This window comes from Lolium rigidum, chromosome 2, assembly GCF_022539505.1.
Source record: "Lolium rigidum isolate FL_2022 chromosome 2, APGP_CSIRO_Lrig_0.1, whole genome shotgun sequence".
NCBI classification, from domain to species: domain Eukaryota; kingdom Viridiplantae; phylum Streptophyta; class Magnoliopsida; order Poales; family Poaceae; genus Lolium; species Lolium rigidum.
The window spans coordinates 265,050,198-265,066,187 of record NC_061509.1 but is presented as its reverse complement, the minus strand read 5'-3'; the positions used below and the strand labels follow the sequence as shown (position 1 = coordinate 265,066,187).

At 43.9% G+C, this 15,990-nt stretch overlaps 2 protein-coding genes across 2 annotated transcripts; one reads left to right on the top strand and one right to left on the bottom strand.

Annotated features, from left to right (window-relative positions):
* Positions 1-5,859: 5,859 nt before the first annotated feature.
* LOC124688710 (probable CCR4-associated factor 1 homolog 7) lies at positions 5,860-7,119 on the top strand. Its single transcript, XM_047222346.1, has one exon. It carries the CDS (start codon positions 5,951-5,953, stop codon positions 6,815-6,817), a length of 867 nt encoding a protein of 288 aa, XP_047078302.1. The 5' UTR covers positions 5,860-5,950; the 3' UTR covers positions 6,818-7,119.
* Positions 7,120-11,123: 4,004 nt separating this feature from the next.
* Positions 11,124-12,334, bottom strand: LOC124688709 (protein FAR1-RELATED SEQUENCE 11-like). The gene is made up of 3 exons (XM_047222345.1): positions 12,189-12,334; positions 11,784-12,065; positions 11,124-11,675 (listed from the first exon to the last, which is right to left on the bottom strand). Exons 1-3 carry the CDS (start codon positions 12,303-12,305, stop codon positions 11,517-11,519), a joined length of 558 nt encoding a protein of 185 aa, XP_047078301.1. The 5' UTR covers positions 12,306-12,334; the 3' UTR covers positions 11,124-11,516.
* Positions 12,335-15,990: the final 3,656 nt, after the last annotated feature.

Sequence of the window (15,990 nt, the reverse complement as noted above, 5' to 3'; positions counted from 1 at the left end):
GAAACCTTTGGGGAGAGTTAATAATGTTTTTATTATGATTAATAATAAAATTTTCCCCATTGATTTTGTTGTTTTGCATATTGAATGCAATGCTTCTTGTCCTATTGTTTTGGGAAGACCTTTTCTTTAGAACTATTGGTGATGTTATTGATATGAGAGATGGGATTATTAAATATCAATTCCCACTCAAGAAAGGTATGGAACACTTCCCTAGAAAGAGAAAGAAGCTACCTTTTGATTCTATTATTAGGACAAATTATGATGCTGATACTTCTTTATTTGAAGATTCTTGATTCAAGCTTTCTGCGCCTAGCTGAAAGGCGTTAAAGAACACTCTTGGGAGATAACCCATGTTTTACTTATGTAATTTTATTTTCTGGAGTCTTGGAAGTTGTTACCTCTGTAACAACCTCTCCTTATCCTTTTTATTTCGTTTTTCTGTCAATGATAGCCTCTAATAGGAAGAAGTTAAGATTTGGGGAAGTTGTTGTCCTGAAACAGAATTTGTGCTGCTACCGAAAAAAATAGTACTCTCAGCCAGAAAGGTATAGAACAGAAAGGTATAGAACAAAAAGGTATAGAACACTCTAGTTTCGGTATAGAACACTCTAGTTTTCACTTTTATTGTTCTTCGAGTGTTCTATTTTGCTAGTACTGCGTTTAGCTCTTGTTTTCCACTCGTATTTTGTTCAGAGCTTGTTAGCTTTATTTAGCTAGGTATGATTAGCTCTCTGGTCTTTATTGATTATTATCTGTGAGAGTTGTTTCAAATAAGTTGATTGGTGTTGGAGAAGAGTAAAATTTTCATGCTCATAGTGGTGCAAAAAGAAGCTTGTTTAGACTATGGCTTAATTAGACTTTAGCATGTCATGTTAGATGTTACTTTAATTATATGCTTAGTAGTTATTGTTGTAGCATGACTTGTCTCAAATAGTTGAGAGTGCTTAATGTGTCATTGAAAGAATCATGTTTTGTTTCCATCATACAAAAGCATAATATTATGGTATTCTCCTTTGATGCGTTATTTGGGTTGACTTGGTACATGCTTACACCATGTTATGACTACAAACCAGTCACCTCAAGCCTCTATGATCATTTAGTTTTTGACTTGTAATATCACTTTATGCTTTTAGTAATAATGTTTTGTCGCTATGCATGATTATGGACATTATTGCTCTCTTAGTTGGTCGCTCCCAGTCTTTTGCTAGCCTTCACCTGAACCGAGTATGAGCTCTACTCGTGCATCCAACTCCCAAAAAATCAAAGTTTGCCAATTGTGTCCACCATACCAACCTATATGTGGTATTTCACCGCCACTCCAAAGTAAATTGCTTGTGTGCTACCTTTAAAAACTTCAAAAGCTATTATCTGTTTTGTGTTCCTGTTTTAGCTCATGAGAAAGTGTTGGATGCTTTAATGTCTCTTTAATGTTTATTTGGCTTCACACCTTTACTAGCATGCATAATGTGCTAGTCCCTAATATTGCAAAAAGAGCAGGCAAACGGGTGTCCAGTCCACAAAATATAAAATAAACAAATAATCAAATAAATCTGCTAACACTATGCACTTGAGAAATCATGAACTTAGCTTGTTCAAACAAAGGAGAAGAATAGATTTATTGTTCTCTCTATGGGAGCCTCTCTTGAATCCATTAAGCATGAAAGGATGATAAATCATTTGATACCATTCGTTGACATAGACATATATACCACTTAAAATTATATTTTCTATACCTCTGTTTTATTTAAAATAAAAGACTCCAAAGACATGAGTAATCTCTACTTCACTCTGCGAAGGGTCTTTCTTTTATTTTTATGTCGAGTCTTCATTTTCTAACTTTATGCACCAATTAAGAGAGCATAGTTTTCATTCTGAGTATAATGTGCATAGTCCCTAAATTTATTATTGATTGATTCATAATTATGCTATTGCTTGTTCTCAAACTATTTGTATCTAGTCACCCTTTGAACTTTAAAGGTGTCCTGCCATTTATGTATTGATATTCCACGAAGGATAAGCTGAATACCACTTTGCTATGTTTTCTCTATGCTAAAAAAATAAACAGTTGCTTTCAGTGCACTATTATTCATGATCTTTTGTTTGAGTTACTTTTCATGTTGTAACATAGTTGCTAAGTTTTATTGTTAGGATTATATCTATCATGCCGATATTTAGAGTACTTTGATCCCATCTTACAATGCTTTTACAATAACTTGATCAAGATTGTGTTGGCTGCATGTCACCTCAAAAATTATTTTTGTTATCACTTACCTACTCGAGGATGAGCAGAAGTTAAGCTTGGGGATGCTGATACGTTGCAAATGTATCTAAATTTTTTGATGCTCCATGCTTATTTTACACCAATTGCTATATGTTTTGTTTATATTTCGTGGTATTTTTATGCATTTTTTGGAACTAACATATTAACAAGATGTCACAGTGTCAGTTCCTATTTTCTGCTATTTTTGTATTTCAGAAAAGTTATTCTGGAAAAATTCTCGGAATTGGACGAAACAAAAACCGAATTTCCTATTTGTCTGTCACGAAGACGGAGTCCAAAGGGGAGACGGAGAAGAGCCTGGAGGAGGCTGACCTTGCCCTTTCGCCTATAAATTGACATCCTCGGGAAAACCCCAGATACCCGAGCCTCCATCCACGAAAAGTTCCGTCGCCGCCGCCATCATCATCCCTAGTTCGGGAGGGTTCTGAAGCTCTTCCCGGCACCCTGCCGGAGAGAGAGATCATCACCGGAGGCCTTTTCATCACCATGCCCGCCTCCGACGTGATGCGTGAGTAGTTCATTCTAGCCTACGGGTCCATAGCAGTAGCTAGATGGTTGTCTTCTCCTCATTATGCTTCATGTTTAGATATTGTGAGCTGACTATCATGATCAAGATCATCTTTATGTAATGCTACATGTTGTGTTTGCTAGGATCCAATGAATATTGAGTACTATGGTTGAGTTGATTATGATCTGTTATATATGTTATTTGTGATCTTGCATGCTCTCCGTTGCTAGTAGATGCTCTGGCCAAGTATGTGCTTGTGACTCCAAGAGGGAGTATTTATGGTCGATAGTGGGTTCATGCCTCTAGTAATCTGGGAGAGTGACAATAACTTTTAAGGTTGTAGATGTGTTGTTGCTACTAGGGAGAAAACAACAATGCTTTATCCAAGGATAATTCTATTGTTTACTTTACACACTTTATTTAATGCAATAATCTGTTGCTTGCAACTTAATACTCAAAGTTGTTCGGATGATATCATGAGAGTGGATTATTAGTCATAGATGCAGTTGGATTACGATATATGAATCTTGTTGTAATGCCCAAATGGATCTCATAGTAATCATCTTATCATGTCTGGTCTTTATTCTGTCAATTGCCTAGCTGTAATTTGTGTACCTAGTATGTTATTTATCTTTATGGAGAGACACCTCTAATGAACTATGGACCCCGGTCCTTTTTATTACAATTGATAAAACCATCTACTGCAAATACATGTTCTACTGCAAACATTGTTCTCTTTATTTCACTGGAAACAAATAACTCTTTCCACACTACATGTCTAATCCTTTGTTTTCAGCAAAACCGGTGAGATTGACAACCTCATTGTAAGTTGGGGAAAAGTAGTTTGGTTGTGTTGTGTGCAGGTTCCACGTTTTTGTTGACACCGGTAGTGCGCCCTACCAAAGTCAGCCAGCAACAACCTTTAGAAGTGATTTCTTTCTCCTATTGGTCGATTACACCTTGGTTTCTTACTGAGAGAAAAATTGCTACTGTGCTCAACATACCTTCCTCTTGGGGTTTCCCAACTGCACTACATCACCCCATCATCTATTTCTACCCTCTCCTCCACTCTCCCACCCCCCCCGTCGGCAAGCAGGTAAGCGACGCCCAGATCTCCGGTCGGCAATTGCGACTGCAACTCGGCGGCTTCATCTTCTTCTTGGTGTAGCACTTCTTCACCTCCGGTGATGACTGTAAGAATTCCCTCACCCCCTGTTGCTCAGTTTTGCTTAGGTCTTGGTTAGGAGTTCTCAGTTCTTGGCTAGGGTTTGATCTTGTTGCAGGGGTTAGTCCCAAATGTGCTGAGTTATCATGATTTTGCTAGGGTGCCACATTTTCCATTTCGTGTTTGTCCCAAATGTACTGAGTTATCATGATCTTGCTAGGGTTTGTGTTGTCCATAGTTGCCATGTATTGCTTGTCTAATTTACCATGATGTTGGTATGGTTTGTATTGTCAACATTAGCCATGTCTTTGTTCCCAAGTAGATTCACGTTCTCTGTACTACGATATGTGTATGACTTCTTCTGTGAGGACTTTAGCCCGACTCTTATCTGCGTTGGAGACTCTCAGATCCCTTCGCAAGTTGTTGGTTCACAAACCCCCCTATGAGTCCAAGGTGGCGGTCACCCCTGTGCCGGCTGACAATGGGCATGTGGCTAAACTGGTGCCAGAGGTAGAGGTAGAGGTGTCGACAAGAATGGCCTCCACAAAGAAGAGCCAGAACCACACGGACGCGGACAAGGCCCTGAAGGCCTCACAGAAGGCTAACGCGACCATGGAATGCCTTCATGTCCAGCTTCGTGTTGGAGAAGATGTGCACCTTGATCACGTGCAGAGTGAGAACTGACAAAGGATTCAAGGAAGTCCATCTGACTGGTGTGGCGAATGCCTTGTTTGAACGCTATGGTGTAGACGTTAGCTCCACTCAGGTGTACAACCACTTGAGGAAGCGGCAGCAAAGGTGCCTCATCGTTAGCAGGCTCCGCGATCTAAGCGGGGCTAAGTGGTGCGACGATACCAAATGCATCATCCTTGAGGCTGAGCACTATTATGGGAACGTCGTGGTGAGCATGCTCTCTGTCCACCTCACTAACTCTTTTCATCACAAACGTGCACAACTAACATCATTGTCCCTTCATATCGTAGGATCACCCAAGGGACGCGGAGTTTCTGAATATGCCCATTGCGAACTACGACGAGATGCATGCCATCTTCTTCTTCGGCCTCACCACAGGCAAGTATGCCATGGGATCAAGTGAGCCCTTAGGCACAGTTACAGCTACGCCTTCACCTGAGGATGCTAACACTAGTGACACATTCATCCTCGATGGCCACCTGAGAAGGCTATCGACGTGCCTGATAAGCAGACCGCCAGCAAGAGGAAGAGATGTACCTTCGCCGATGATGATCTGGCGGCCTTCACCAACATGACTGTTGTTGTGAATGATGCGACACAGGCCATCCGAGACAACAAGCCCACAGACATGCACCCTGACGTGTACAATACGGCCATGGATATGCTTGGCTTCACAGAGGAGGATCTCATGGTGGCGCTGAGCCACCTAGTCGACCACAAGGCCCATGGTTACAGCTTTGTGGGCATGAACGACCCACAGTGCATCCTCTGGCTAAGGAACTACGACCTTGCCAAGTACCACTACAACCCGTAGTGGTGCCCTTGAGGGCGTGGTTTAGGGAATGCATGCATGGAGGTGATGGACTAGATGATGATGACGATGATGTACATTTTAGCAGTAGCTAGGGATGGAAGATAATTAATGGCCCCCTTTTGTAACTATAATAAGATGGTATATACTAACCCCTCAGGTGATGGGTTCGATGATTGGTTCGGGAATCTAAAACGAGTAGAGGTTTCTTTTTCTGGCGCAGTGCAGGAAATCGGCCCAGGTTATCAAAAGGGCCCAGGTAACCCATTCGTGCACCAGATTTGAAACTGCGGCCAGGTGCGAGGCCCATTCTCTGTCGTCCATCCGGTCTGAGATCCTTGATCTGGACCGTCGAGTCGGGATAGAGGCAAAGCAACGCCGCACCAGCGCTGCCCCATCTTTCTCCGTCTAGAAAATCCAGAGCCTTCTCCGATCTCATCTCCCCCAAATCCGTCCAAACCCTAGCACCGGAGGCGGAGATCTGCAGCTGCAATGGCCATGTCGGACCTCGCGGCCGCGGTGATCTCCACGGCCAACGGCCGCGTGAACGAGGAGACGGTGGAGATCCGGGAGGTGTGGGCGGACAACCTGGAGGCGGAGTTCGCGCTGATCCGCGACGTCGTCGACGAGTTCCCCTTCGTCGCCATGGACACCGAGTTCCCGGGCATCGTCTGCCGCCCCGTCGGGGCCTTCCGCTCCCCCGCCGACTACAACTACGCCACCCTCAAGGCCAACGTCGACATGCTCCACCTCATCCAGCTCGGCCTCACCTTCTCCGGCCCCACGGGCGAGCTCCCGGCCCTCGGCGCCGGCCGCCGCCGCTGCGTCTGGCAGTTCAACTTCCGCGAGTTCGACGACTCGCGCGACATCTACGCCACCGACTCCATCGAGCTGCTCCGCCACAGCGGCATCGACTTCCGCCGCAACGCCGAGCGCGGCGTCGACGCGCGCCGCTTCGCCGAGCTGCTCATGTCCTCGGGCGTCGTGCTCAACGACGGCGTCTACTGGGTCACCTTCCACGCCGGCTACGACTTCGGCTACCTGCTCAAGATCCTCACCTGCGACACCCTCCCGGACACGCAGGCGGGGTTCTTCAAGCTCATGAAGATTTACTTCCCCACCGTCTACGACATCAAGCACCTCATGAAGTTCTGCAACAGCCTGCACGGCGGGCTCAACAAGCTCGCCGAGCTCCTCGACGTGGAGCGCGTTGGGGAGTCCCACCAGGCCGGCTCCGATAGCCTGGTCACGTCCTGCGCCTTCTGGAAGCTCAAGGATTCCTTCTTCGCTGGATCGACGGAGAAATATGCAGGCGTGCTCTATGGGCTCAATGCAGAGAATGGCGTCACTGCACATTGACGGATGATCGCTCCCTTAGCTCTGTGAATGAATTGGTTTAGGACAGACAGATGACCAAGCAGGCAAAATGAGGACCAGTTATGTAGGTTGAGTTATCTCGCTCAATCCCATTTCATTGAATGTAGTGTTTTTCAGTATTCCCATTGAAATGGTGTTTTTTTTTTACTTATTTTGTTAGCCTTGTCTGCACATTAATTAAATAGAAAACTATCACCTTCAAATCTTGGACAAGGACTCCTCTATTTGAATGATAGCATTAACATCTTTAGCTCTGTTCAATGTGGCAAAAAAAGTCCTTGCTATTTTGTTGTCATGTTTGGAAAACAATATGGAGAGAAGCTGGCGGCACTTGCAAGCATCCAGAAATGTACACTCTATACCACACTACAAGAGAAAACACCACCATCCATTGGCACATTGGTATTTCTCGAGGTTGCTCTTCAATTGCCCAGTCAATATGAAAAGGCACCACAGCACTGTGCTGTAGAATCGCCACTACATAATTTACTATGAGAAAGTGCATCTTATGATTTTGTAGCTCCTTTGTATCTTCATTCAGATCTTGGGAACTAACCAACTATTCTGATCTAAGCTTTCACAAATGTACACTTTTTTGTTATATACAAAAGGAAGTGCTCTTTTGTAGTTACCCAAGCAATATGAATTTACTGTTCTACTGGAGAATCAGTGTATCTTATGGGTTTCATTTCTTAGCTCAATTATTTGGCAATCTCCATCCAGATCTTAGCAATGTGCTTTCTGATGCTGGTATCTGTGATAGCAGCTTGTAAATATCGTCACTTGATTAAAAAATGTATAGTTGATGGTTTTGTTGGGTAAAGTATTCTGTTATCTATCTGCTCACCAGTTCGGATATCTACTTTCTGCCTTGTGCAGTCAGTCAATTTCATGAGGGAGATCCTGATTTTCTTTTCCTACATCAAGTTTAATTAGAGATGGCACTTCTTGAGATTGCACAACATATTTCAAATTTATATCGTTATGTATTTCCACTTTCTACAAGGTACTGATTATGCACATAACTTCATTGAACATCAGAATAAGTATATCTATTTTGAGCTATTGCTGCTGCTGATAATTAACTTATTCTCCAGCGAGGTTTGGATTTGGTATCTACTTATCCAAACTATACTCAAGATATTTGCATGGTAACTAGTGTTTTTCAGTGTTCCCATTGAACTAGTGTTATTTTGTTAGCCTTCTATGCACATTAATTAAACAGAAAATAACACCTTTAAATCTCGGACAAGGACTCCTCTGTTTTTTAACGATAACATAGCTCATTTATCTCTGTTCAATACTTCAATGTGGCAAAACGAGTCCTTTTTCTTGCTATTTTGTGATCATGATTAGAAAACAACGTGGGCAGAAGCTGGTTGTATTAGTAGGGTGGGGTGACGGCACATCTAAGCATCAAGAAATGTATACTTTATAGTTTATACCACTACATGAGAAAATGCCACCATCCATTAGGACGTTGCTATTTCTCACTGTTGCTCTTTTACCCAGCCAATATGAAAGGCACCACATCATTCCCCTTCCGAGGAATGCACCACTACATAATTTGCAGTGTATCTTTTGAGTTATGATCTTATCATACCACTGTCTATACCTTCATTTATTTGGTACTCTTCATTCAGATCTTGAGGAAGTGTCACACAAGGCTGCTTTTTTTTACTTACCCAAGCAATACGAAAGAAAATTCATTACTGTCCTTCTACAGAATGCCATTTCATAATTTGCAATTAGAATCAGTGTATCTCATGGTCTTATTGTTCCATTTGTTAGTTTAATTTATTTGGTATTCTTCATTCAGATACAGTAGTTAGTAGTTATTAACAAGGTGCTGTCTGATGCTGTTGTGGAGCTAGAAACTAGCATGAGTTTGGTATCCGTGAGAACAGGTTGTAAATACTGCCACTTGATTAAAAAAATGTATAGTTGATGGATTTCTGGGTAAAGTGTTGTGTTATCTGCTCACCAGTTCTAGTATCTACTTTCTTCCTTTTGTTGGTCAGTCAATTTCACAAGGGAGATCCTGCATTTTTTTTTCCTGCGCCAAGTTCAATTATCAATATCACTTCTCCATAATCCACAACATATTTTAAATTTATACTGCTATGTATTTTCTTATTTGGACCAAGTACAGATTATGCACAAAACTTAGAAGTCCTAGCAATTTAATTTCATCATGAACCTGTTTTCTCATGACGCGATGCTGATCAGGATTAACTATATCTGTCTTAAGCTATTGCTCGTGATGCTAATTAACTTATTCTGATGCAAGACTTGGATTTGATATCCACTTCTCCAAACTATATTTAGGAGATAAGAGATTTGCATTGGATTCATTTATTTCTTTGCCAACAACTGAATATGTAGAAGATGTCTTGCTACAAATTTCTATACTTTGCTGCAAATCTAAATACTTGTAGGGCAATATTATTGCTTCTGTATCCTACTTGACTGCTAGTCTACTCGACTTCTCTTGTCATTCTCCTTTGTAACGTCGAATATTAGACTGTATATTGCTATGGTGCAAACAGGCACTTTGTCATTGGGTTATGGTCTCATAGCTGGTTCCTTAAATATATTTTTGGAGATTAATGCTAGACCACATAGGACTGATTTGGGTCTGCTTTCTTTGTGTAATCAATATGGTCATTGATTGGTGTAATTTGCCCGTTTTGCTGTTCGCATTCAGTCATAGAAACATTGAAGGAGACATTATGTATTTGTCCAACACATCATTCTTTGAAGCCTGTGCAATCGTGGTGTTAGACTGCTCATAGTAGGAGTAACATAGCTAGTAACATCATATATCTCAAGGCATTTTGGTGACATGGCATGCTAATAAATGAAGAAAGAGAGTGAGATGATAACTAGCTATGTTACCATAACATCACACACCTCAAGGCAAGATGAGTCTACAACACAATAAATGATACAATGCATGACACCATATATACGTTAGTACCCACTATGAAGGTAGTAACCTAAACTAGTAGCATGACATATGTTACTAGTCTAAGTTACTCCCACTATGACCAGCCTTAGACTCGTCTTGTGTGTGGGATTTTCACTGAAGAAAAATGTACAATGTCTACATGATCCTTGCATGTCGTCTCCTTGGCCAAGGTGCTAGCTGCACTGCTCCAGCAAAAGGTTATCGCTTTTGTGATGGTTGAATGCCTGTGAAGTTGTAAAATGTGCTGTGTGGTGGTTTGAGGACAGCATCTCCTTGATACACTTACATGAGATTTATGAAACCTCGTTCCTGACAGGCACAGGAGCAGGACGCAAAGGCCAGGCAGAGGTAATAAAAATAGGGGGGACAAAGCGAACCAGAATCAGTGCAGAATGTGATTCAGATGGTCCATTAGTGGTTCCTGGTGCATTCTATGCCCATATAGATACAAAATTCATATCCTCAATGTGCAGAGACACAACAAATAATGTACACCATAGAAGTGCATTACTCCAAGATAGACAAGTAAAATGAGAAATAGCTATGCCGAAAACTCACTAGTACGCCCGAGCTGGAGTGATCCGGATATCCACACTACATCAGACCGTTGGCATCTTTAACTGACGTCATAATAGGGGCTGTATCAGATGGAGTAATTCAGGCACGGAATACGCCCGGCGCGGACGGCCAACTACCTCCAACGTAAGCAACGCTCTGGTGCGAACCAAGAAGAGAATAGTTCGACGCGGTAGGCAGCAGCCAGCAGACCATCATGTTCCACCGCATCCGCTTGGCTATATTACCCAGATCCAGGGCCACACCGAGCAGCTCAACCCCCCATCCAGATCCACAACAAAACAATGGCCCGATCTGGTTGCTCGAGCTCCCATGGCGCTTCCCCCAGCAGGCGCAGGCTTCTCGCCACCATATTACAAAGAAAGAACAATTGATCAGATCATGAGCCTGGAATTGGAACGAATGCATACGGAAGACGGAGTACACAGTCCATTAAGCTTTGAACTCCAGACACACAGCAATGGAAGGGGAGGGGATGGCAAAAACAAATCATGCTAAAAAATAGAATTGCAGGAAAGAACAAACATCGCACAGGCACGATCCACAGCGAGCCCGCACACATGTCCTTGTCCAATAAATAAAAGATAATACATTTCCAATCTCTCATTCTGCTATCAGCAGATTGCGGAACCAAAATTTCCTCACAGCAATCTAGGGCACATCCCTGCAAATGCACGAACAAGCTAAACCGCTGTATTTTTGTTGACACAGCTTGTCTTACTGTTACTGTGCCCTGGCAGACCACAATTCGAGCATTTTGCTTCTTTCCGAGGCTTCGCCACCCCCGGAGGACAGTCTGGGCATGTTGTGCTCTTGTGTCCGGGGAACCTGCATATCGTGTAGAATCTAGTACGCTTCGACGTAGTCTCATACGGCGGCTTGTCATGGCTATTTGTTGGCCTTCCACCACTTCTGTTCTTCGATGGAGCGAGCAGGGTTGCATCCAGACTGATTGCATCAGAGACCCCATTGTCCCAGTGGAGGTACTGCACGACCATTTGTGCAGCCGCACCATCTACCCGAGCTTTCTTCACGTTGAGCCTCGCCTCGAGACCTAAACCATCCCCTTCGACACCTACCTTCTTGAGCTTTGGCACCATAACCTTTATGGACTCCATTGTTGTGGTGTATGCATCAACATTTACATCCCACTTCCATGCAATTGAGGTATAGCTGGGAATGCCGGAAACTGAAGGATGTCATCAGGCCCTGATCTTTCTGGTAGTGCACCAGGTGCATGGGCAACACATCGCGCGCGTCCACCGTCAATTTGAACCTGAGGTGGACCAGAACCTGCACCAGGGCAAAAAGGTATGCCATTACCACCAAAGTTTCCAGATCGTGCCAGCCGCGCCAAAAAGTAGAACAATTAAATGGAAAAAAAACACTTCCATTTTGTACCTTAAGGACATGGCAGCAGAGCATGCCCATGTGCTCATACATGCCGCATTCGCATGTGTAATAGCCACCGCTACCCGAAACCTTGTACTGCACCTTGCACCACTTCTCTCGGCTCTCGCAATCAAAATGTGTTGTAACATACATCTCCCCTGGCACCACCTTGTCGGCGTAGTAAGAACCAATCTTGTACATACTATCCTGGAACTTCTCGAACATTGTTCGCATGTAGATCTTTGCGGCATGATTCTCCATAGGCTCACCAACCTTGCAAACCACCCCACCCTGCGGGGTACAGTAATGGAAAAAAACCAGGTCAGTCCAAAAAAGAGGAGGGGACACATGGCAAGCATTACAAAACATGCAAAACCACAGTCACGATTATTCTCATTGTTTTCGGGGCTTTACCAGGCGTGTCCTCTTCTCCTGGAAGCTCTCTTCTACGTCCCTATCATACAACAATTTGTTAAATTGTTTAACAAACACGTACATTGCCGATCCAGGAGGCACATATGTCCTGAGCATGTGATTCGCACTTTCGCTTCTCTGAGTGCTAGTCATCATCATGTTTGCCATAGAGCGTTTCTGTATGTAATAAGGTTACTCGCTGCATGATTAAAGTCTGTACAGTATCCAAATTTGCTGAAAAATTACTGAACGCTTTTGTTACAAGTATACTGCATTTTCAAGGCTTGTAACAACCAGCGAAACAGTTTCTGTTGATCAAATGCTGCTACAGATGAAGGCTAATATGCAATAGAATCCTACATATCCGTGTGTCAACTTTGAAGAGCAAACAATCAGAGTCATTCCTGCAGCTAACAAACTGAAAACTCCATGTAGGTGAACTTTTTTGTTGCACTAGATCTACACAAGGTTCGCGCCAAACCACGCTTTTATTCAACTTAATTTGAAAGGTGCCAAGTAAAGAGATGGATGCATACTATCACCATTTCGGCTGGAAGTTGACTAACTATTCTACAAATTCGTGAAATGCTATCAACCATAACCAAAAAGTAGATCTAATTTTATAACCAAAAAGTAGATCTAATTTCATAACCAGAATTTAGAATCTGGTTGGTCGCATCATAACCGTAGCTTTGTTTTCATACACCACCTGGATGGGCAACAGTGACCATTACAAGAAAAAGAGCCCCCCTGCTAAGAGAATTACCGAGCGCAAATTTTTTCTCCCTGTCGGTGGTGCCGGTCGAGGCGGAGCGACGACGCGGCCCGCGACGGGACGCGGAGTCGCCGAAGGTTGCAGGGAAGATTGCCGGGGAGATGGAGCTCGGCAGCCTCCGACGCAGGCTTCCGAGGCTGGACTGGAAGGTGGGAGAGAGAGAGGGCGTGTAGGGGATCCCGGATCTGGCCTCAGCAAGGGTGGAGGAGGCCGGAGAAGGCAGATCAGCGCGGCGGCGGCAGGGCACCTACCTGGGCACGGCCGCGGTCGCGAGACATTTTTCCCCTCAGTTTTCAACTAGCACCTGCCCGACTAAGCAAAAGGCATACTTAGGCGCGCGAGCGAGTAAAGTAACACGGATCATCCAATCAAACAACAAAAACAAACTATGCCAGCGTGACACACAGGCGTGCGTAATCGCAAAAAGGAAAACGGGAGACGGCCCAGTACCCCCTCTTCCATCCCGAGACGACGGCGCGCTCGCCCACATTGCCGGCATCGGCCATGGATACCTCCGTCTGCAATTCCTCGCCAGCGCCCGCCGTGCAATTGAGCCCCACCACCGAATTGCCCGATCCAGTACTGGTACTCTCGCCAGCGGCCGCCGCCGGCGCCACCTCCTCGGGGAATATTTTATGATCCTCCTCGGGCAGTCAAGAACAGCCAACGACTGCTTCCACTTCATCTCTGCCGCTCCTGACTTGCGCCAGCAGGGCTTGCAAAAGGCCCCAAGGCGGATGTGGTCTGACCGTGTGGGGGGTGGGGGGTGGGGGGTGGGGGGGGGGGGTCCTCGGCTCCAGATCTCCGAAGAAGGTGGCGGGCATCGGCGCCGGCCGGCGGAACATGTTTCACCGCCGCCCGGACATCATGTACTATCGTCGGCCCAACTGCCCCCATTAATATCGTCGGCCCCTGTTCCTGCGCCAGCGCCACCGTTCACGTATCATACGGCGTATTTCTTTCAATTCCTGTTCTGGCATTGCATCATTTAATGCTGCTCCATAGCCGCATCGCCACACACTAAGTCTGCAGATATCCGGACCACCCAAGCCCGGGCGCTATTCGTCCGCTCTCATAGCTATGCATCCTATGCTCAGGGAAGCCTTGCTATTTATAAATAACTTAGTGGTAGACGCTAGACAGTGACATGAAGTCTTTGGTCATCTGGTAGGCCAATAGCTAAGAATCATGTGGGGTTATGACCCTAGTCCTTGGGTACGTAAGTGGCTACAAAAGCATCATCATTCCTCAAACAAATCATGAAATTTCCCCATGTCACTATTTGTGTTTAGTCAAAGGAAAATTGACGGAAACATTTTCTCAGTTTTACATCTAGCTCTTTTTTGGATTCAACTTGTTCTACAGTATGAGATTTGTTAGTTCTTAGCTAGCTGAGAACGAACTTTGTATTCAATCAAATCTTACACCATTTAATTTGCATCGTAATTTATGTTAATCATTAGTTGAACATGAGTTATAACTAAACTTTGATGATATCATCAACTTTGATGCCATCATCTGACTGAGAACGAAGTTAATTTTTAGTCAACTGAGAAATAGTCACACCCTTGTTCTATTAATTGTGAGCAGGTTTATTTTGACGGAAATGCAGACGGAGCCGCTATTTCATTGATCATAGAGGAAGTGTATAGGAGTACAAACCAAACAGGAAAAGAAAGAAAAAAAAGAGACAACATCTATTCTAATCTAAACAGCAATACATGTCCCAATCGGGCTACTAGAACGAGGGCGTCCGGCAGCCTGCCACAACACAGCTTTTTCAACGACCTTGCCGACGATGTAGATGAGCAGCTTGGTATTGGAAGATCCGCGCGTGTTGCGTTCCTTTTAGAGAGACCACCACACCAGTTGGACACGTGAGGTCCAATCTTTACGCTTGCTGCAAGGAATGAGCTGTTGTGTCGAAGATATCCACATGGTCGATGATCGTTTAGTCTGCGGGAGTAAGCATGATTGGCAGATTGGCTTGCTGCAGAATGTGGCACCGTAGCTGCAATGATAGGGGCAAGGTTTGAGCAGGTGAACTGCAGTCTACTGGCCGGAGAGGCAAAGAGGGCATGAATCACTCTGAGGCGATCCACGGCGAGTGAGGACATCGCCGGTCAGCCACCAGCCCCAGATAGCAAGCCAGGCAAAGATGCAACACTTCATGGGAGCGTCACTGCACCAAACTGTACACCTGAAGTCCTAGAATGATCCCTCAAATTGCGCTGCATAAGCAGACGTGACAGGGTAGATGCCATGAACTGTCCATCGCCAAGAGACTGTCCAGAGAATCAAGCCATCCTTTCAATTTATGCTGTGCCTTTACTTATCGAGAGCGACTGTGCTTTTCTCGTTGCTGAACTCCAGAATTCTGGCCTTACAAAGTCTGCTATTGCTGGGACTATGATGCACATAAATTTATTTTGTCCTCCTTATCGTCCTATACTGTTTCAAAGATCAGTTGGACTGGAAAGAAAATTTCTCATGAACTGGTAAAACTAGGAGATAGTGGGCCGAGTGGGGAAGTGTAACATCCCAAATTTCAAAACAAAGAAGACATACAATTTTCTTATTCCAAAATTTTGAGCCAACAAAAACTTAATTGATTTTTAATAGTGTGCATAGTGTTCATGCATGAATGTTGTGTTTTTGCCATGATTGTTGTGTGAAGTGTTTGGAAATGTTCCTAAACCCTAAACCTTGCTCTTTGGAGTTAAAAAGAAACAAAGCAAAAGAAAAATAAAATAAAGAAAAAGCATATGTGAGCTTATGGCCATTTTTGGCAAATATAGGCCTATGCCCAAATTACTTTACCAAAATGGTTGAAACCATTACTAAACTCAACCTAACCCTAAATGAACCCAAAACAATGCCTATTGGTCAAAGAAATTGAAAAAAAAAAAACAAAAGGAAATGAAAAACCTAGTCACATATGATAATGGTCACATGTGGCATTTTTAACATGTTACCCACTTTAGACCCCTGTGGTTATTTATTTCTAAACCAAACTTTCTCAACTCT